This window comes from Rhinopithecus bieti, unplaced genomic scaffold, assembly GCF_001698545.2.
Source record: "Rhinopithecus bieti isolate Rb0 unplaced genomic scaffold, ASM169854v2 scaffold_20069, whole genome shotgun sequence".
Classification (NCBI taxonomy): domain Eukaryota; kingdom Metazoa; phylum Chordata; class Mammalia; order Primates; family Cercopithecidae; genus Rhinopithecus; species Rhinopithecus bieti.
In genome coordinates, this window is record NW_016809702.1 from 393,164 (window position 1) to 416,096 (window position 22,933).

At 38.9% G+C, this 22,933-nt stretch overlaps 1 protein-coding gene across 1 annotated transcript in view; it reads right to left on the bottom strand.

The window, feature by feature from the left end:
- The window catches only part of LOC108540883 (RP1 axonemal microtubule associated), a 62,837-nt gene that overhangs the window by 6,365 nt on the left and 33,539 nt on the right, over window positions 1-22,933 (bottom strand). The window contains 2 exon segments of the mRNA XM_017890144.1: window positions 2,137-2,308; window positions 2,842-3,468. Coding sequence (XP_017745633.1) covers window positions 2,137-2,308; window positions 2,842-3,456 — 787 coding nt within the window. The 5' untranslated portion in view covers window positions 3,457-3,468.

Sequence of the window (22,933 nt, forward strand, 5' to 3'; positions counted from 1 at the left end):
GAAATGGAGTCTCTCTCTGTCACCCAGGCTGGAGTGCAATGGCATGATCTCGGCTCACCGCAACCTCCGCCTCCTGGGTTCAAGCGATTCTTGTGCTTCAGCCTCCCGAGTAGCTGGGACTACAGACACACACCACCACACCCAGCTAATTGTTTTGTATTTTCAGTAAAGACGGAGTTTCACCGTGTTGGCCAGGATGGTCTCAATTTCCTGACCTCGTGATCCGCTTGCCTCAGCCTCCCAAAGTGCTGGGATTATAGGTGTGAGCCACCATGCTCAGCCTATGTATTTTCCCAATAGTTATTTGAGAAAACCTACTGTAATAGTGGTACATTTCTTCAAACCACTCTTTAGAAGAGATCTCTAATTCAACTTTAATGAAGAGATTCAGAGAATTTTAACAAGTTTAATGAGGTAATTTTAATTTTAAAAATGTATAAAGTAAAAACTGCTAAGAATTCTACCAAAGATAAAAGTTTGTGGGTTTTCATTTCGTTGTTTTATTTACCAATACTGAAACTGGAGTCCAACCAAGTACTGCTTACCTATTCAAACAAGGCAAGCAACAATTTATGCTGGTATTCATCTTTCCACCTACAAATATCAAAAGAGGTATCCATAGCTTTATGAAAGCAGAAACATTTTTATAATTAAGACTTAATCAAGTACTAATTATTAATTTAGCATGCACTTTGTATAATCGTTGCAACTGACTTAATACAGGGCACAAGAGAGAACAGAGCTAGACATAAGTCCAGATATCAGTTATCTTTTTAATGTGTGTCTTCAGCATTAACCTTGGCACTCTTGCTTCTTAAATTCAATCAAAAGGCCTGGGCCGGGCGCAATGGCTCACACCTGTAATCCCAGCACTTTGGGAGGCTGAGGCGGGTGATTACTTCAGCCCATCATAACAGCCTGGGTAACACAGCGCAACCCCATCTCAAAAAGAAAAAAAAAAATTCCTGTTAGCAAATCTATATAGATTTGCACATACTTGCCATCAGGTAAGCCCCTTTAATGTTGCAGAGTATAAACCTAGAAATATTTTTTCTTATTTTTGATATGCTTTTACTTAAATTGTAAATCAAAATGTCTCAAATTTTTGAAGTAAAATTTAACAAAGCCCTCAGATTTCCTGCAGTCATCAAAAACCATACTCAGCAACCTGTATCAGACATAATAAAATCATTTTAGTAAAACGACAAACGTGAAATAGCACTACCATATTTATAACATATATGTGGCAACCTAAAGCTTACAAAATAGAAGCATTAATAATTATCTACTGAATATATCCATGAAATCATTAAACAACGATGGATTAGTTTCACCCACGTTAGCAGTAAGTAGACAGATTAATACTATTTAAAATAAATATTATCCAAGTCTAAAGAGAATAAAAACTTAAGTATAAAAAACAATCAGTACTCTAGCAAACAGCTTGTTTTCCCCGGAAATACTGAGTACAATGAATAATGAGATTAGCCATGCTGTACAGGCAATTTACAGCTTATCCCACATCCCTGGGCCTGAAGAGGCCCTCTTCCTCCCCTATCCAAAGGATAATGCTACACAGCAGAATCTAAGGAATTATCAACCTACATTATCGTTAACCAGCATGAATTGGTTGCATGAACCTTTTTTAATAAATAAAATGTGGATCTAAGAACCTGTAATTTTTATAGCAATAACTTCAAAAGGCAGAGCTCATAGAGGAGATTTGAAAAACTACAGTCATTCTGCTAACCTGCTGAGGTCAGCTATGTATGCTGCATGGTACTATTCAGAGAAAACTCTGCAACAACCAGAGAAGAGACTTACACAGATTCCACTCTAAAGCAAGAAATGCTGGCATTTTTATTTTTTAACTAGGTAGTTTATGCAAAAAAAGCACACATCATCAATTTAAACAGGCACGTCATTGATTTGGAAAAGTCTAAAAAACAGATAATCTCTTTGACTCTTTCCAACTCTAAATATAGCCAATTTCAGTTTAGAATGTTTTTAAATCCTCTTCTTCTCGTTTCTGTGGTGAAAGAACTGGTCATTTAAGCATGGATTTTTGCTGTCGTTGAGGCAAAAAAAAAAATCTCAGGGCTAAAAATACGTACTATATATTAATAAGTGACTTACTCTTTCTGCTTTCTGACTTTGCATTTCCCTTGGGGTACACACGCTGAGAGATCCCTGGTAATCTAGCAGGAAGCAAGTATTTTTGGATGTCATAATTTCCTGGTTTAAATGGCTCCCTTCCTGCTGCCACCACAGCTCCAGAGCTCAGGATCACTGCCTGGAGGCTGGGAACCTAAAAGAGACCAGAGTCATTATCCTGAGATGAGCACATTCTATACTAACTGGTAATTTTATAACTTTATTGAATCAAATCAACAACCTCCTAGGCTTGAAAGACATCATCACTGAGCATTTTCTTAGGCACCAATGGTGTATACAAAATAAGTAGAAATACCAAATGTCAAGGTTGGGTGGGGGTGGGGAGTCAGTTACCTCCCAGCAGGGATCCCAGGAAAATGCTTCCTCTATGAAAATACTACTCTTTGCCACTCCTTTCCAAAAAATATTGTCAAGATTGGATTCCATGTGAAAACATTATATAACTCGGGGCTCAGGGAAGACAAAGGGGTGGGCAGCGTGAGGTAAAGATGAGATTCCAGTCAGATTCTGACAAAGGAACAAAGGCAGTATTGGGTGCACACACTCACATACACAGGCAGGGAGGAAGACTTCCTTCCCAGGGGCCACCATTCACACCCCACATGAACCCAATTAGTAGGGTGCCCAAAATGAGCTCAGGCTTGAGGAGCCCCCTAGAACGCTCACCCTCCTTCCGTCCGTAGCATATAGCTTGACCACCGGGCGCTGCATGACCTCTGTCAGGTGCTGTAGAAATGTCTCGAAGCTCTGGGTGACCCTCCTGCTCAGAAGAACCGTGCGCCTCGTCTTCGGGTCACCATTCCTGAAGACCACCAGACTCCGTGGGGCGCGGGGCTTGCCGGGAACAGCGACGGCGACGGGGTGGGGCGGTGCATGCGCGCTGATGGCCCGGCTGCTGAGCCAGGGCCGCGGGCGCCGACGGGCTTTGTCCAGGTCCACAGGCTGCACCTTCCTGCCGTGGGAACATAGGTACGACTCGCCGTCCTCCAGCTCCTCCAGGCGCGTGATGCTGTGCCTGCCTCGAGGGGTGCTGATGTTCCTCACTCCAAAAGGTAGGGGTACCTTCCTGGACAAGTTATCCAGCAGAGCATCAAAGGACTTAAAGGAGCGAGGGTTGACCACCACCCTGACCCCACCAAATTGGGGGTCTCCGCTCTTGTAGAAACTGATCCGCTTGGCCACAACAGGATGAGTGAGACTCAAATGACGAGGGGGTGGAACTTGATCTTCAGAAGAAGTAGGATGAATGATGGAAAAACCAGTAGAAGGAGTATCACTCATTTTGGCTAAGACCTAGAGAAGAAAGAAAATTATCTCCAGAATCACAGCACCATAGCGAACACATGGTAATACTAATGCATGCTAAATATAGCTGCAGACATCCAGAATATTCCTAGAAGTTTATTCTTTCATTCGTTTATTCATTCATTATACCTATCAATTTTGAAAAACAATTTTAAGGGACTTATAATAAAAAGAGATAAACAGTTAAATAAGGATATTTATAATTTAAAAGTTAAAAACAACCTAAACACACTAATAAGGGCCGAGATAAATAAATTATCACATATACACCCATGCAATGGAAAACTATACAACCATTAAACACGACCTTATAGATATATCTTTTGGCATAGAAAGATGATCATGACATATTACTAAGTGAAAAAAATCAGTTTGCAGAACATTCTGTGCCATTGATTTAAATGTATATGTACAGTCACATTGCTTAACAATGAGGATAAGTTCTGAGAAATGCATTGTTAGGTGATTTCATCATTGTGTGAACATCATAGAGTGTACTTACACAAACAGATGGTAAAGCCTACTACACACCCAGGCTTTATGGAATAACCTATTCCTCCTAGGCTATAAATCTCTACAGCATGTTACTGTTTGAATACTGTAGGGCATTGTAACACAGTGGTAATTTGTGTATCTAAACATATCTAAACATAGAAAACGTACAGTCAAAATATGGTATTATAATCTTATGGGGCCACCATCATGTAGGTAGTCCACAATTGACCAAAGTAGTGTTATGTGGCACATGACTGAGTTACATGAATTGGGGAAAAGTCCAGAAATATATACAACCCAGTGTTGATGGTGGTTATCTCTGGATTTCAGAACTCTGGATAATATTCATGTTTTTTTATATGTTGGTAAATTTTGTGAACCTTTAAAATTAGCAGGTATTATTGCACAATTTAAAAAACAAGAGAGACACAAGTCGGAAACCATCCACTGAGAAAGGTAAGAGAGTTTTGCAATTCATCAGTTTAGTCCTTCATATCCTGACAATAAGGAAATATGGGAGAAACAGGAAATGTTTTTAAAGTCCAAACTGGAGGAAAATGTACCTGGCATTAAGTTCTAGGAGGAATGTATCACAAAGAACCTTAAGTAAGAACCCTCTTAAGATACTATCAGATGTTTCTACTGCAGTTTGGAGAAAATGCAGGCAAATCATCTCACACACCACTTATCTTACTTTGGGAAACACTGCACTAAGCAAAAATGTTCTTTGAATAAATGGCAGCATTGCTATGGGCTGCCAAAACTGGTGCAGTCTGGTTACTGGTCCCACTAGTGGTTCTAAAGTTAAACCTTCAGAAGAGAATCCAAGAAGAGTAATATTCAGCAAAGCACCAAGGTTTTCCTTTTCCACTTCTCAGTGAAACTGGAGTTTGATTGACAAATGAGCAGCATGTCGAAGGATTTATCTGGTTCTGGCCTTGTTTTCATTTGTGGCCGTTTTCTATTGTTTGAAATCATTTTAATTATTAGTGTCTTTTGACACAGTAAGAAAGTCCTGTAGCCTTGAAGACAAATTGAACAAACAAAATTAATGTGATTGGTAATACAGAGATGGAAAAAGGCATGTTTATCATTGTAAATCAGCTATAAATTCGGCCCAAATCATCCACTTAAATGTTTGCAAGCTGTTATCCAAGATTCTTCATATATCTCCAATCTGATTTACAAATCTTATTTAAATGTAACTTAGAAAAAAACATTTGAAGATCAGCCTAGAAATTAGATGTCTTCCCTTCTTTCTTCCTCAGAGGTTTAAAGTAATTATAATACTTAAGACAAAAAAAGCAGCTGTAGCAGACATGTGCATCAGGAGCTGGGGAATCCAGCTTCGCAATGGAGTCAGCAAAACTACAACCTCTTCTCATCCTCATCTGGTCAACTGTGGTCTGACCTTGAGCAGGCTGCTTAATCACCATGGCCTCAGCAACTATAAGAAGGATGAGTTCCTTCAGTATTTAAATAAGACTTTAGGCCAGGTGTGGTGGCTCACACATGTAATCCCAGCACTTTGGGAGGCCGAGGCAGGTAGATCACCTGAGATCAGGAGTTCGAGACCAGCCTGGCCAACATGGTGAAACCTTGTCTCTACTAAAAATACAAAAATTAGCCGGGCGTGGGGGTGTGCGCTTGTAGTCCCAGCTACTCTATTCAGGAGGCAGAGGCAGGAGAATCGCTTGAACCCAGGAGGTGGAGGTTGCAGTGAGCTGAGATCGCACCACTGCACCCAGGCCTGGATAACACAGCGAGACTCCATTTCAATAAATAAATAAATAAATAAATAAATAAATAAGACTTTAGAACTCTTTCCCTCCAATTACATTTTAGGTTGGTTTACTTATATGTTTATTTGAAAATATTGTACATGAATAATATTTGAGCCACGTTTTTCACCTAATTTTGGAAAATGATATTTTTCTTGGTGTAGATACATCATGAAGCTCTTAATGTCACCTTTTAAATGCCTGAATCTCACTATTTGGAGAGCTATTAACCTGGTGACCACTTTGGGAACACATCTGTGTGAGCCAATATACTAATGTCGGTTTTGGCCAAAGAGAAAGGAGATTTTGTGCTGGGGCCTGGAGGGAAAACATGGAAGATAAATACAATAGGAGCAAAGAGGCAGCTGCCATTGTCCACATCCCACTGCTACCCAGCCCTGAGCATTGGTTTTGAGCCCCAGTGCATGAAGGGCAGGTGCTGAAGGTACCATGACCTGGGAAGATGCCAGGTTCCCAGCAGTGGAGGAGCATTTGTAGAGAAGGTACATCCAACAGGGTGGTTGCCAGGCACCTTGTTGGGGACGCTGTAGTGAAAACAAAACAAAAATACAAGTTCACATGATCTTCATAGTGTGTGAGAGAATCTCTGGGAACTCCTAGAAGTCACTGGGGGAACTTTTAGGTAGAGGGTTGAGATTCTGCATCCTTGTAGGTGAGTCTTAAGAGCCTATGATAAGGAGGGCCTTGTGTGTAAAACCCAGAACATGATCAAGATTAGGTATTATCATTGGAAAAAGAGATTTGTGTTCATTGAGTGTACAATGTCATCATTTGGAAAGAGGGTGCAAACCAAATATTTCTAAAGAAAGTGAATCAGCCTTTACCCTGTGTTAATAATTTGTATTTCCTACAGAGTCCATGGGAAGTTCACAGAGTAACTCAATAGCTCAACTGAGGAAGAGGAAGAGTTGGGGTACCAAGAGAATATTAAAGAGGAATGTCTTATACAGCCTGAGGGATTGGGGGTAGGAGTGAGAAGAGAGGGCAATTTCTAGAGGAAAGCCTGTGTAAAGTTGAGATGCCAGAGGCAAAAAGTGGTAGAGATGCCCTACAGGAAGAAGGCAGAGGTGGTACAGCATTTACCTGGTACACATGAGCAAGACTAGCAATGTGGTCATTAAGTCTTGACAATAGAGTGCCCACTTTTGTGAAACAGAGCTACCAGCCCTCCATAACTTTTTTTAGTTCTCCTATGTTAGCTGTGCTCCATTCTTAACCAGTTTTAAAAACTAATCAGAGACTGGGTGCAGTGGTTCACGCCTGTAATCCCAGCACTTTGGGAGGCCGAGGCAGGCAGACCACGAGGTCAGGAGATTGAGACCATCCTGGCTAACACAGTGAAACCCCATCTCTACTAAAAAAAAAAAGAAAAAACAAAATTAGCCGGGCGTGGTGGCAGGCACCTTTAGTCCCAGCTACTTGGGAGGCTGAGGCAGGAGAATGGTGTGAACCCGGGAGGCAGAGCTTGCAGTGAGCCGAGATCGCACCACTGCACTTCAGCCTGGGTGACAAAGCAAGACTCCATCTCAAAAAAAAAAAAAGAATCAGAATTTGCATGGAAATTTGGCATTGTATCTTTACATACATTTTCGATAATAAGTTTTATCTTATGCCCTCCAAATTTGGAATAAAGCAGTAATATAGTTAAGGGCTACCTTGGGAACAAACAAACTGAGCAGCATAAAATGGTTTAATTCTCCCAGAAGTTTAGGCTGAAGAAGAAGTGGAGGTGGAAACAGGTAACTGTAGAATCTTGAGGCCCTCCAGTTTCCTCACCAGTGACTTCCCTATGTGTAGCAAGGAAGCTGGTTTACAAAATCTCTTTGCCTTAAAATCCACTTCTAATGACATGACAGCTTGCTACCAATATCCTCTCTTCTTCTCTGCAGAGCTTCTTTATTGCCTAAAGTTAGACAATGGAGCTATCATGCATACTTTCATTGCTCTTTAATATTAAGCAGATTTTTTAACACCCTTAGGCTCAACTGTGACTAGGCTTATCTGTGGCATCATTAGTTTTAATCAAACCCCACTTAAATCAATCATTTACAGCTGTGCTGCTCAGAACTAAATAATTGGCCTCTACCAAGAGGGCCGTGTCTTCACTCTCCCACTCACTTGACAAAACACGACAGATTTACATGCGTCATTTCACTAATTATATTTTAAGTTTAATTTTCTACCACATAATGTGAATTCAGACAAGTCACAAATAATGAATTAGAAATAATGGAAAACTGAGAAATACAGAATGTACAGAATGTTCATTCTTTTAGCAATTCAGAGACTTGATGTTGCAAGAAAAATTAGTTCGTTTCAGATTTTCATAAGCCTATGGGGTAGAGTTGAGAAAGGAGATTCAAAAAGGAAAATCACCAGTTATTCACTGTGGTAGTCATAGCATTGTTGAATTACAAGCAGCTGCCTTCTTCTTTAATGTATTGCCCAGATGTCTATAAGAAGTATATAATGCTTTTATTGTCAGAAACAAAGTAAACATTACTCATTTGAATAAACTAGAATCACTTGATTTCCTGATACTGAACTTCCATTCTCCCTCAATATCAGCATATTGTGAAGGTTGCTGGCATATTTAGGTAAAAGATAATTGTTAATCACATTTATTCTTTTTCTAACAGTTAAAGACAGAACACAGATCTATAATCTAGGTATAACATGGAAAACAAAATACAACTAGCAAAACATAGAATATTTTCAAAAGAAAGATTTCAAATAGTTTTGTACTTACCAGAACTTGGAACTTCCCTTATTAAGAAAAGAAAAAGATGTTTAAGTTGTTTAAATAGCTCAAATAAATGTCACTGGATATGTAACCTCATTTCGTGCAAAGAAACTAATGTCTTTGGATTTATTCTCAGTATGTCCAGCAAGGGATTGAGTACAGCCAATTAATTTAATCCACGGTGATGCTAATCACCAGACAGAGCTCACCCTAAGGAGACCACAGCCAGAAACAAACTAGGTCCTAGCATGCTCTGCAGTTCTGAAATCTTCCTCATGAAGGTTTCCTTTCTTTCTTTCTTGCCTAGTGTTATCCTCCAGAAAAAATATCCTCCAGAAAAATTGGTGTATTCACCAATACACAAGCACTTCTCTCCCAGACAACTTTTAACCCTCATTTATTTATGTTAATGGGAGAAAGTTGTTACTGTGCAGCTAAAAATGAAATTGTTTGACATTTTCTCATTCTGATAAGTTTCTAAGTCAGTACTTGTTCCTGGTAATCATTTAAAAAGAAAGAACTAGGCCTTTTGTTTTATTTAGGCACTCTTGCTTATTACCTCATTAATGTAATTCTGAAATGACTGTGAGTGTACACAATTTGGTGACTCAACATAACACAGGACAAATAGCAGAAGCAGCACACGATGAAATGCTATGATTTTATGCTTCTGCATACCCAGCACGCTTCCACTGCTTCCCTTACTCATACTGGGGTTTGAACATGTTTCAGGACTTTGTCACACATAAAGTCCCCAGATGGCACCTGATCCTTCTAATGACTACCTATGGTCTAATCGGACTTGAAGATGCTTCACCTAATCGGGTTTCCTACTGGGCTTCCTGCCTCAGTTCTGAACAACAAAAACAAGGTAAGGGGTCCTCTGGGGAAACAGGACCAGGTTCAAGCATGTTCACCACAATGTTGTCTCCACGCCAATCACAAAAGGAAAAAGATCATGAAACTGCACCCTTTGCCTCATAAATACTGACTTTGTTATAGGTTGCCTATGAGAGAGAAATGGAGAGAGGAGTAGGGAGGGATGGGGAGAAAGAGAAAGAGTGAGGTGTAGATAAGAGAAACAGTAGTGTCTAGCTTTGATACAAACCTCCATTTATAATTATCACTGTCTACACAAAGACATGGCTATTAAATCAGTCAGTAAATTTGTGTTTACAGTGTAGCAATAGGCATGAATTGTATCATTACCAGCTCTAAATTGAAGTACAAATTCAAAAAGTTTGGGGTCAGATGTGATCTGCCCTTAAATAGCTAACGACTAATGGACTAATGCAGCATTTCTCTTGATTCTATCTTCAATTTTATAATCTATGTCTGATAAACAATTCACATTGATCAGTTCTATTTTGACATGGAAATAATTTCAGTTAAAGGGATTCTTTTGGGATACTTTTAGGAAAGGTAACATTTCTTACATATAAGACAGCACAAAATGGGCTCTCCTTTTCTGAGCATCTCCCATAGTATACGTTCGACTCCCACAACTCCAGTTGAGGACAGAGAACAGGTACCCCTGTGATCCGATTGAGCCACCATACCCTCTCCCTGGTATCACTTGTCTCTGGCACATGTCAATGTGTATCTAAACCATGGCTTCCCAGGCTTGAAGGTGCACATGAATTTCCTGGGATCTTGCTGCAGTGGTTGACTCAGTAGGCCTGGGGTAGGGTCTGAGAGTCTGCATTTCTAATAAGCTGATGCTGATACTTCTGGCCCTGGCTCACCTTTGATTAGTGAGTCTAAGGAATGCCAAAAGCCTCATTGGCAGAGTTCATATCAGGCTTCTTCCCTGAGAATGCCTTCAATTGCCATGACCTCTGAGACTACCTGTATGTCATGTCTGAGCTCTGTTAAGTTCTGTCTGGTCACCACTGTTAGAGTGGCCAGATGACAGGAGTGGTGTTAAGCATACATTCTCAGCATACCACTGAGTCAGACCTCAGTTCAAATCCTGCCTCTTCCATTTTGCTATGTGAATCTGCAGCCATGGACTTAATTCCTCTGTCTACTTCCCTGGCCATAAAATGTGGAAAAATACCTGCTTTATAGGCTCATTGTGAAGGTTCAGTAAGAGAATATATATCATGTGTTTGACACAGTGCCTGGATGTCATAACAAGTGTTCAATAAATGGAAATTATTATTTTCGCCATGTTTATCTTCTTTTAACACACTTCCATGATCCTCACAGCGTTTAGTAAAATGACTTCATGCCCTAGCATGCCACACAAATTGTGATCTGACTTCAGCTTACTTTTCCAATTTCATTTTGATCTATATGTCTTACTCTGTAGTTTGGATTATTTGAAGTTTTTTAAATGTGGCTCTGGATTTTTGCATATATTGTTTATCTTACTTGGAATGCCTCCTCATAACCCTAACACCCTGCCTTTCATTGCCATACATTTCTATCCCTTCCTTCAATACTCAGTTCATCTCAGAAACCTTTCTTGAACCCCTGCCTTCCCACTACATCAACATGCTGAATGAAGTAAGTACCCTCCAATGTGCCCCCTTATCTATCTGTATAAATATACTCTCTAGTACATTTCATACTGCACAAACAACTGATGCATTAAGCACCAGAAGAGTAACTTCTTTATCATCTCTGAATTTCCAGAAACAGCTCAATACCTTATATATATTGGGCACTCAATAAATACTTATTAAAGGAATGATCCTCTTCCTGCCTTAGTACAGAATTGTTGTAGAGATATATATGCCAGAAGAATGCTGTCGCATTGCAACTGCTAGAATTTACCTTTTCAGGCAGGCCCAAGGAACCCAGGACAGAGATCAGACTATATCAGTAAGCATAATAATTTTGTATAGCTGATATGGAATATGGCCTTCATCCTTTGTCATCCAAGCCACATAGAATTCTGTGTATATGGTCCATCCTGATGAAGTTAAATTATTGGATATTGAACCTAAGTGATCTCTACCTTAAAAATCCATTCCCCATATTACAGATCTCCTGGACTGTGGAATTGGCACCTCCCTTTAGATGTGGAGTTTTTTACACAGCCTTCCTTCTTTACTCATTTGTTCATTTGTTCAACAGATAATTAATGCATACTCACTGTGTATTAGACACACATAGCAACGAACACGATAGAAAAATTCCTTATCTTCATGGGGTCACATTATCCTGCAGAGAAAAACTATAAAAAAAAAAAGCAAATCTACAGTATGTTAGATCATACAAAATGCTGTGGAGAAAAGTGAGGTAAAGTAGGAATGGCAGTGGTAGAGGTCAGGGAAGACCTCACTGAGAAGTGACATGTGAGAAGAAATCTAAAAGTAGTCAGGGGAAATGGTGTTCAGATATTTGACAGAAGCGTGCTCCTGGCAGAGTGAGTAAGTACAAAGGTTTGAGGGAAGTATTTGAAGTATTTGAGAAATCATAAGACCAGTGTGGCTAAAATAGCAGGGCACCAAATCATACAGGGTGTGTAGCCCTTGGTAAATACTTTGGCTTTAACTTTAAGTGAGATGAGAAACCAAAGAAGGATTTTGAGAAGAGAAATAATGATCTCACACTTCAAAGGATTACTTTGGCAATGATGTTAAAAATACAGGTAAATCCAAGGGAAGACGGCAGAGTAGGAAGTGCCAGGAATTCATCTCCCCACTTGGACAAAAATTGTACTAACAGAAACTGAAATTAATATTTTGGAACTCTGAAGTATATTTGAATGCTTGCAGCTTACAGAGGAAGGCTTCACTGGTAAATTGTAATTAATTTCTGTTTATTTCAGCCATTAGTGCTATAGTGACTACTCATTCCTCATCCCCCAGCCCCATGGCAGGCAGCTGTGGGGACAGCAGCCTGCATTCCTGCTGCAGCTTGCAGGTTCCAGAGTGAGAAATAAGAACCCCCTCCTCCAAATACTAAGTTTCTGTGTTCTGGCTGCTAATGTCTGCTTCTGATTACAAAGGTGCATACAGAGGTAGGCATTGTTGCAACTCTCAGTGGCAGAAGTGGCTTCCAGGGGATTTAAAGATATAACACCTGGGACTTTCTTCTTCTTTTTAAATAATCTTCCCCCTTTTGGGAACTAGGCACTTAAAGATGAGATATTCAAAAGCAACTACATGTACAGAGGAATTTAGAAAGTCATCTCATATGCCCAGGGAAAAACATATACTCAGAAAAGACCTGAAGACCATAAGCTTCTACTGCAGGCTGATTCTTGGCAAAGAGAAACCATACAAATAAATTTTAAAAAGAAAGAATGAATGAATGAAAGGGAGGGAGTGAGGGAGGAAACAAACCAACAAACCATGGAGAAGGGAGATAATTAAATTTCCAGAGTTACCAAATTATATGATTCAAATAGAGTTTCAAACAAAAAAAAAGTCACAATGCACACACGTTAAAAAAGAGGAAAGTATATCCCATTAAAAGGAACAAAATAACAGAAAATGTCCCTGAGGAAGCCAGATGGCAGAATTACTAGACAAAGACTATAAAACAACTATCTTAAAGATGCTCAAAGAACTAAAGGAATACATGAACAAAAACAGGAACAAAAAGAGATGTATGAACAAAATGAGAATATTATTAGAGATAGGAAATATGAAAAGGAACCGAAAAGAAATTCTGGAGCATAAAAGTACAAAACAGACATGAAAAATTCATAAGAGCAGTTCAAAAGCAGGTTTGAGCAGGCAAAAGAATCAGCATAACTTGAAAATAGGACAATTAAAAGTTTTGAATTTGATGACCAGAAAGAAAATCTATTAAGGTGAACAGAATTTGAATGACCTGGGGATATCATCAACTAGAACAGCATATACGTTATGGGAGTTCCAGAAGGAGACGAGAAAGGGGGAGAGATCTTTGAAGAAATAATGCCATAATTTTCCCAAGTTGGATGAAAGACATGAATCTACAAATTCAAAAATTCAATGAACTACACATAGGATGAACTAAAAGAGCCCTGCCCTGAAATACATTAAAGCATCGAAAGGGAAGCAATTCATCAGATACAAGGGATCTTCAATATGATTATTAGCCAGTTTCTCATCAGAAACCTTGCAGGCCAGAAGGCACAGTATGATATATTCAAAGCACTGAAGGGAAAATAAACTGCCAGCCAAGACTTCTATATCTGGCAAAACTGTCTTTTAAAAATGAGGGAGAAATTCCTTGATGGATAAAAGCTCAGGAAGTTTATTACCAGCAGAACTGCCCCACAAGAAACATTACAGGGAGTCCTTCAAGTTAAAACAAAAAGGCACTAGATTACTCAGACCAAGATAACTGCTATGGAGGTGACAGCATTTGCAGATGTCTTAGTTATGGATTGGATACAGATTGGTTGTGGGGAATAAGAGCAATAAAACTGTCAAGGAAGACTAAGATTTTTGTCCAGTGCATCTGGAAGAATGGAGTTGCTAATTATTTGGATGGAGAGGACTTCAAAAGTACCAGTCAAGAGAGTGGGAGGTGATAGTGAATATCATCTTGAAAGGCATATTAGACATCCAAATAGAAATATCAAGTAGGCAGTATACTGAAGGTTCTAAAGTATACTAAAGGCATTATACTAAAGGTTCAAGCTAAAGGTATAAATATGTGATTCATTGATATACTGATGGTGCTTAAAACTTGGATGAATCTGGATGAGAACTTCTAAGAAGTGAGTGTAAATAGAGAAGAGAATTGGTTCAAGATCAGATCCCAAGAGAGTCCAAAGATAACAGCCACAGAGATGGTGAGGAACCATCAGCAAACTCCAACAAAGGAGTTTATGAGGAAAAGGTGCATCAACAGAGTAGCATTCTGGAAGCCAAAGGAAAGAAGTGTTTCAAAAGGAGGTAGTGATGAGCTGTGTCAAATGATACTCATACATCAAGTAAGAGGAGGGCTGAGAAGTAAGCATGGGCTTTAGCAATGTGAAGTTTATCTGTAACCTCAAGACCTTTTTTGGTGGAACAGTATGGATAAAATCCTCACTGGGCATAGGGGCAAAAGAAAACTAGAAGGAGAGGGATTGGAGTCAGCATGTGGAGACAAATTTTTTGCTAGTTTTCTTTGTGTTAGTTTTTCTGTATTTAAAATCAGATACAGTTTGAGTTGTAGTATGTGCGTATGCTGATAGGAATGATAAGGGAAGATTTAATGCTGTGGGTAAGAATGGGGAGAATTCTTGGAGCCACATTCTTGAGTGCCTAACAGGGAGATGAGATATAATGAACAACAGAGGTGTATGTCTCAGCAAAGATTAAGGAGAAGGTCATCCCCAGTAGCAGAAAGACAGGCAGTGACACTGGTGGAGGTGGCTTTCCCTTCTGACTGCTTCTCCGTCTCAGCGACCTGGGATGTGAGGTCATCCACTGACGGTGTGAGTGAGGGGGAGGAGGTGTTATGAATCTAATGAGACAGGTGAAGCTGTGAAATAGTCACCCAGTGGAATGAAAGGGAGACTGGAAGAGGAGGTATAGTAGGCTTGCAGGGGGCACTGAGAACCTGCTGTAGGTTGGCAACCATAAGTGTATTTTGTTTTATGATGTTTTCTCTTTTTTGTTGTTTTCATTTTGTTTTTTTTTTGTTTTGTTTTTTTGTTTATTTTTAAGACAAGGTGTTGCTCTGTCGCCCAGGCTGGAGTCCAGAGACAATCATGGCTCATTGCAGCCTCTACCTCCCAGGCTCAAGTGATGCTCCAGCCTAAACCTCCTGAATAGCTGGGACTGCAGGAATGTACCACCACGCCCAGCTAATTTTTTTTTTTTTTTTTTTTTTTTTTTTTAGAGACTGGGTCTCACTCTGTTTCCCTGACTGGAATCGAACTCCTAGGCTCAAGCAATCCTCCTACCTTGGCCTTCCACACAAATATAAAATGACACCAAGCAGCACCCAATGCAGGCTGGCCAGGAGACTGTTCTTTCCTGGCTCTTGCTACCCAGCATTGATCTGCTATGATCTGATGGAATGGGACCATTTCCTGGTCTACACTTTGATTTTCCCCGACATCTATCCATCATAGCTTACTGCCTGTACACAGCCCTCCTGAACCTGGGTATCCCAAGCCCCATCTACTGGACTTTCCTCATGCCTTAGCATACCTATCTGCAACATAAAGTCCTCCAAAACCAAAGAACCTGATCTCTATCCACTGTCAGATCCTGTCCATGTGACTACAAATAAGACAGTCCCAGCCCCCGTCTTCATGGTGCTTAGAGGTAGAGGGAAGGCAAATTCAGCCCAAATACACTTTACTAACTAGAAGATTGTAGTGTGGAATATGTATTTGAAAGGAAGACAGAACAAGCAAAGATTTGAGTATACACAGACTATTGTCATTAGGATAGCAAATATATTTAAGACTTACTCTCTAATTTTCTTTTTTTTTTCCTTCAACTTTTAAGTTCAGAGATACATGTGCAGCATGTACATGTTTGTTATAGGTAAATGTGTGCCATGGTGGTTTGCTGCACATATAATCCGTCACCTAGGAATTCTCTAATTTTCAGTAGATTCCTCTCTTCTTTTCTTATGTTGAACAAACATATGTAAGCCAACTTTTTTTTCATAGTCAGTATATGTGCAAAACCATCTCATGCTGTTCTTTCAGCCAAGTCATTTGGTTAGTCAGGAACAAATAACTGCCTTGACTGAAAACAGAAGGTAGAGAGGGCTCCTATATACTTCCTTACATTGAACATTCCATCATGACCATGTGGTTTTTAAAATTGCTTTGTTGATATATGATTTCCATGCCATAAAATCCATAAAATTAACCCATTTAAAGTGGATGATTCACTCTTGAACTCGGGAGGCAGACGTTGCAGTGAACCGAGACTGTACCACTGCACTCCAGCCTGGGCAACAGAGTGAGACTTCATCTCAAAAAAAAAAATGGATGATTCAGTGATTTGTAGAATATTCAGAGTTGTTCCAAGATTACAATGATCTAAGTTTAGAACACCTCAGAAAGAAAGAAAGAAACTGTTCCTATCCCACCACCCTCACACCAGCCCTAGGCAACCAGGAATCTACTTTCTGTCTTTATGGATTTGCCTGTTTTGAACATTTCATATAAATGGAGTCATGCAACACGTGGTCTTTTATGACTGGCTTCTTTCACTTAGCATAGTGTTTTAGAGATTCACCCATGTGGTAGCACATATTGGTACTTTATTCCTTATTATTTTCAAATATTTTATTGTATTTTATTTATTCATTCACCATTTGAATAGCATTTAGGTTATTTCCAGTTGGTGGCTCTTGCAGATAATACTTCTATGAACATTCTTATGTAAGTCTTTGGTAATATCACTTCTTTCAAAAAAATTACATATCCACATGTTGAAAATACTTTAGGTTTTCTTTTTATTTAGCATGCATTCTTATGATAGGACTTCAAACCTTAATTTTTAGTAGTGAAGAGGTATCTTTGATAAACCCCATTATTCGCCTTTTCTTGTCTTTATGTAAATTACTTGTAGGTCATGTAAGTCAATACTCCTACATTGTAAAGCAGAATGGCAAAATGAAATGGTCAGATTAGTTGCAGAGAATTAACAGTCCAGACTGAAATTGAGGAGACCACTTTTCCCTATTCGTCTAAGTACAACCGAAAACCCCGGACATTATATATAAAGCAAATACACTGAAAGATACAGACAAGAAAGCAGAAAGGCTACGAATCACAAAACTCAAGGAATGATACAGCAGTGTGTTCTCTGGGTTTTCTTTTTGTCCCATATATTCCAAACTAGGTGCTAGAGAAGTCAGTGACCCAAAAACACCAACAGGAGCAGATTTAAAATGCTCCAATGAAAGTCACCTCTCTCTGGCCAAAAGTCCAGGAAAGGGGCAACCTAGTCAGACAGAAAACATTTAGGCAATACCTGCCCTACTGCAGCCAAACACCACAGGAAAAAACCTAGGCCTCACCATACTCTCATCTGCCTTGGGAAGCCTTGACCTCTGCCCTTCCCTGGCAATAATGAGGCATCCCTGTCTTCCCTACACTGGATGATATCAGTGAAGGCCAAGTGGGGAACCAAGACTTCCATCTCCACCTGGTAGTAAAGCCACCACAGTCCCTCTTGTTGGTATCAGAAGCCCAGAGGGAAGCCAGAACTTTCACCACCATTTAGCAGTAATGGGTCTGCCCCCATCCCTCTGCCACTCCCCGCCACTCTGCAGGGTAAATGAGACCACAAAGAAAGCCTGTAATAGTCTGTTCTCATGCTGCTGATAAAGCCATACCCAAGACTGGGTAATTTATAAGGAAAGAGGTTTAATTGACTAACAGTTCCACATGGCTGGGCAGGCCTCACAATCATGGCAGAAGATGAAGGAAGGGCAAAGGGACTTCTTACATTATGGCAGGCAAGAGAGAGAGCTTGTGCAGGGAAACTCCCCTTTATAAAACCATCAGATCTCATGAGACTTATTTACTATCATGAGAACATCATGGGAAAGACACACCCTCCTCATTCAGTTACCTCCCACCAGGTCCCTCCTACAACATGAGGGAATTGTGGAAGCTAAAATTCAAGATGAGATTTGGGTTGAAGATATAGCCAAACCACATGAAAGCCTGAAATCCCATCCCTGCCCAGTAGTAATAAGGTGAACCTCTCCTCAGGATGTCAAATGAGGCAGTGTAAGTAGCCAGAGCTTCCATCCACGTCTGGTAGTAAAGAGGAGTGAGTTCCCTTTCCCTTACCAGCAGTGTCAGACAAGGTCTTCTAAAACACAAGATTTAAATAGGACCCAGAGTCTCATAACATAGTACCCAAAATGTCCAGAATGCAACTTTTAAAAAGCACTTATCATACCAAGAACAAGGAAAATCTCAACTTGAATGACAAAAGACATTCAGTCAGGCCAGGAGCAGTGACCTGTAATCCCAGTTCTGTGGGAGGCCAGAGCAAGTGGATCACTTGAGGTCAGGAGTTCGAGACCAGCCTGGCCAACATGGTGAAACATTGCCTCTACCAAAAAATACAAAAATTAGCCAGGCATGGTGACGTGCAGCTGTAGCCTACTCGGGAGGCTGAGCCATGAGAATTGCTTGAACCCAGGAGGCAGAGGTTGCAGTGAGCCAAGATGGTGCCACATGACACAGAGGTTGGAATTATCTGACAAGGGTTTTAAAACAGATGTCATACAACTACTTCAACAAGCAATTTCAAATGGACTTGAAAGAAATGAAATAATAGAAAGCCTTAGAAACAGAAGATATAAAGAAGAACCAAATGGAAATCCTGAAACTGAAAAATACAGTAATCAAAATTTTAAAACATAATAAGTGGGCTCAACAGCATCATGGAAAAGACAGGAAATAATTATATAGTTAACTTGAAGATAGTACAACAGAAATTACCCAATCTGAACAACAGAGAGAAAATAGATTGAAAAAACAATTGAACAGAACCTCAGGGACTTGCAGAACTATTATAACAAAAGATCTCAGAAGGAGAGGAGGAAGCAGGTGGGCCTCAAAATATTTTCCCAGAAATAATGGTTGCAAACTTCCCAAATTTAGCAAAAAAAAACTACAGATTTAAGAAACTGATCAAACCCCAAAGACAATAAACCCAAAGAAATTTACACTAAGACACACCATCATCAAACTTCAGAAAACTAAAGACAGCGAAAATAATTTTGAAAGCAACCAGAGAGAAACGACACATTACCTATAAGGGAAAAGGGGGAAACAATTCGAATGACAGCTGACTTCTCATCAAAAGTCAAGAAGCCCTGAAGGATACTGCAGCCATTTTCTAAGTGCTGCAGTAAAAGAGCTGTCAACCAGAGTTCTATGTCCAGCAAAAATATCCTTGAGGAATGAAGGTAACCAAGACATGCTCAGATGAAGGAAAACTAAGAATATTTGTCACCAGCAGACTTACTCTAAAAGAATGACTGAAGGAAGTTATCTGGCAGAAAGTAAATAATAAAAGAAGGAATTTGGGAATATAAGGAAAGAAAACAGAACAACAGAAAGAACAAAAATAAGAATAAATACAATAAACTTTCCTTCTGAATTTTCTAAATTGTTTTGACAATTGAAGCAAAAGTATAATATTGTCTTTTGTGGCTCTCAATGAATGTAGAGGAAATATTAAAACTTAATTAAAAATTAATATAAAATATTAATTCTCTTTACCCTCCCTCAATTATAAATGAGGGAGGGTAAAGAGAATTAAAGGGCTACACTTAACACTGGTAAAATGTCCACATCAGTAGACTGATATGTATGTGTAATTTAATACTTAGAGCAGTTACTAAAAATATATACAAAGATATATGCTTACAAACAACACAGAATCAAAATAGAATTCTAAAATATGTTAAAGTATTCCACAGAAAGGCATGAAAGAAAAACATTAAAAACCAGAGAAAGCAGAAAGCAAAAAATAATATGGTAGACTTAAACCTTAGAATATCAATAATTACATTAAATTATTGGTAATGATCTCATATGCTATATGATTTAATTTATATAACATTCTCAAAATGTCATAGAGATTGAGAATAGATTAGTGGTTGGCAGGGGTTAACAATAGCACAGGATGGGAAATATGTATGGCTGTAAAGGGGTAGCCCAAGCAAGATCTTTGTGAAATCAAACAATTCTGCATCTTTCTTGTGGTGGTAGTTACAAATGTAATGAAATGACATGGAACTATATGCACACATTTTCATCAACCCAAAAAAAAACACTTTGTCCCCATTTGCAGTCATTCCTCATTTCCACCCACAGCCCAAAGCAACCACTAAGCTACCTTCTAGGCTTTATAGACTTGACTATTCTGGACATTTTATATAAATAGAATCACACAATATGGAAGTCTTTTGTCTGGCATTGTTTATTTAGCATAATGTTTTTGAGGTTCAAGTATGTTTTAGCATGTATCAGTACATTGTTTCTTGTTAGCAGACACTTGGGTTTTATTAATAACCTGCTTAGGCAAATAATCATGACAACATTCAGTGTACTCCATACAGCACAACAGGCATAGCCCTTCATCTAGAAATAATTGCTAATGAGAAATACATGGGAACTGAATGGCGAGGGAGCCATAATTCCCAGTCCTGTAGACTCATGTTCCCATTTCTAAAACATGTAAAGAGAAGAACTGAATTGATACCAAGTTCCATAAATATAAAACGTGTATTTATGTACTCATCTGACAGTGCTGTAATAATAATAATAATAAAATGTATTGATTACTTACATTTTACCAGGCATGTTAATGCTTTCAATGAATTATTTAATCCTCATAACAACTATAAAAGGTATGTAATATTATTATCCCTGTTTTTCCAAGTAGAAAAACTGGAGTTGAGGAGGAAATAGTAATTTACCAAAGGTCACACAATTAGTAAATAATGAAGGCTCTTAACCACTTTGCAGTAATATTCTCCATCTAACATTGAAGCTTGTATATGTGTGGAGACCATTCTGTGGAGATGGAAAATGCCAGCCTAAGGAATTTTAGTTCTATTCTATTGAACATGGAAATGCTGAAGGTTTTTGAGTTTTTGAGCAGGGAAATGACATAATCAGAACTGTAGATGTCCTTGACATTGCTATGTCAAATGATTTGGAGGGAGGACACAGTGGTGACAGACACCGGTAAGGTAGCTCTAAAAATAGTGAAATCCAGAGTTCATAAGTGCTTGACTTAGAGTAATGAGAATAGGAATAGAAAGGAAGGAAATTATTTCCAAAAAATTTCAGAGGTGGACTCAAAATAACATAACAATAGATTGGTTGTAGAAGGCAGCGAGATGGGTAATTTATTTAATCCTTTAAATGAATAATGTATTGTAAGTAAAAACTCCAACACAGAGCATAGTTCAGCAAAAGCTGCATAGAGCAGTAGTGTCACAGAATACAAGAGTTGGCTCTTACTGAGTACTTGCTCTGTCCTTGTTTAAGTGGGGAGCTCAAGTCTTACAACCCTGTGGCACTACTAACAAAAACAGACAACATGTGTCAAAAACAATGTTAAATCGAGAGTTGGATAAATCCATCCTATTTTTAACAGATTTGAGATCATAGAAAGACATCCAGGTGGTGATGTCTGAAAGTTATTAATCTAATATTGGAAATTTGGAGAGGGATCAGAATAAGAGAAGATTTGAAAGGTGTTCATGTAGAGGAGATAATTTGAGTCATGGGATAGCTAAGAGAGAAAGAATTGTGAAGGAGGTGAATATTATTGTTCATGCAATGAAACAAACTCCAGAAATTGTAGATTTACAGTTGTTATATACATAGGGCCTATAATGGACAAGAGAGTCTAGGTTATACTGAGGTAACAAGTATACCCCAAAATCACAATGTAATTTCACATTTCTATCAGTGGTTGAACAGATGAAACTGATTTAAATGTACTCTGAATTAAAATTCACAGTGATTCTGATTAATGCATAGGACAAGAATGACAAAGGTCTTGAAGTCTATTATAGTCTTATGGAGAAACAGAATTATTAAATAAAGTAGCATTCTATATATCCCAAGAATTTTCTAAGTAATACTAAATTAAAATGTATCATTATCATTCTTGTTGTTTGGCTAAACTTACTTTTAATTTAGACAGAATTATTGAGTTATAGTCACTTGGTCAGAATTCAATAATTATTTGCTAAATGAAAGAATGAAAAAAGCTAATTCCTCCAAAGAATTTGATGGTCAGGAATAAATTGCCTCTTCTGTAGCAAGTCTTCCAGAGTGTTTGAAATGCTGTGAAAGCATATATTTTCTTTTATAGTAAAAGGAAATAGCTTTACTAATAATGATAGAAAATACAGCTATCCTCAAAACATAAAATCAAGTTTAAGAGACAATTCAATCCACAAAATAATTTCTAATTATTTAAAACAATAAAGCATTTTCTGCTTAGCATAATCCAGCGAGTAGACTCTGGGTTTATACTTTTCTTTTTGAGTAATAAGCAGTCCTTGAGATTTCACATAAATTATGGGAAGCAACCAATGGAAGAAGTGATTTTGGAGAAATCTCCCCTGGTATGCTCCTAGCAACCTGCCAGAGAGAAGTATTAAGATGTTAAAAGATTGCAATTTGCTAAGAAGAGATTACACAGGGAAGTCTCATTCTAACCAAGCAGTTAGATTAAAGTTGTTAGTTTAAAATATTTGGAGGGGCCAGGCGTGGTGGCTTACACCTGTAATCCTAGCACTTTTGGAGGCTGAGGCAGGTGGATCACAAGGTCAGGAGATCAAGACCATCCTGGCTAACACAGTGAAACCCCGTCTCTACTAAAAATACAAAAAATTAGACAGGCGTGGTGGCGGGCGCCTGTAGTCCCAGCTACTCGGGAGGCTGAGGCAGGAGAATGGCATGAACCCAGGAGGTGGAGCTTGCAGTGAGCCAAGATCGCACCACTGCACTCCA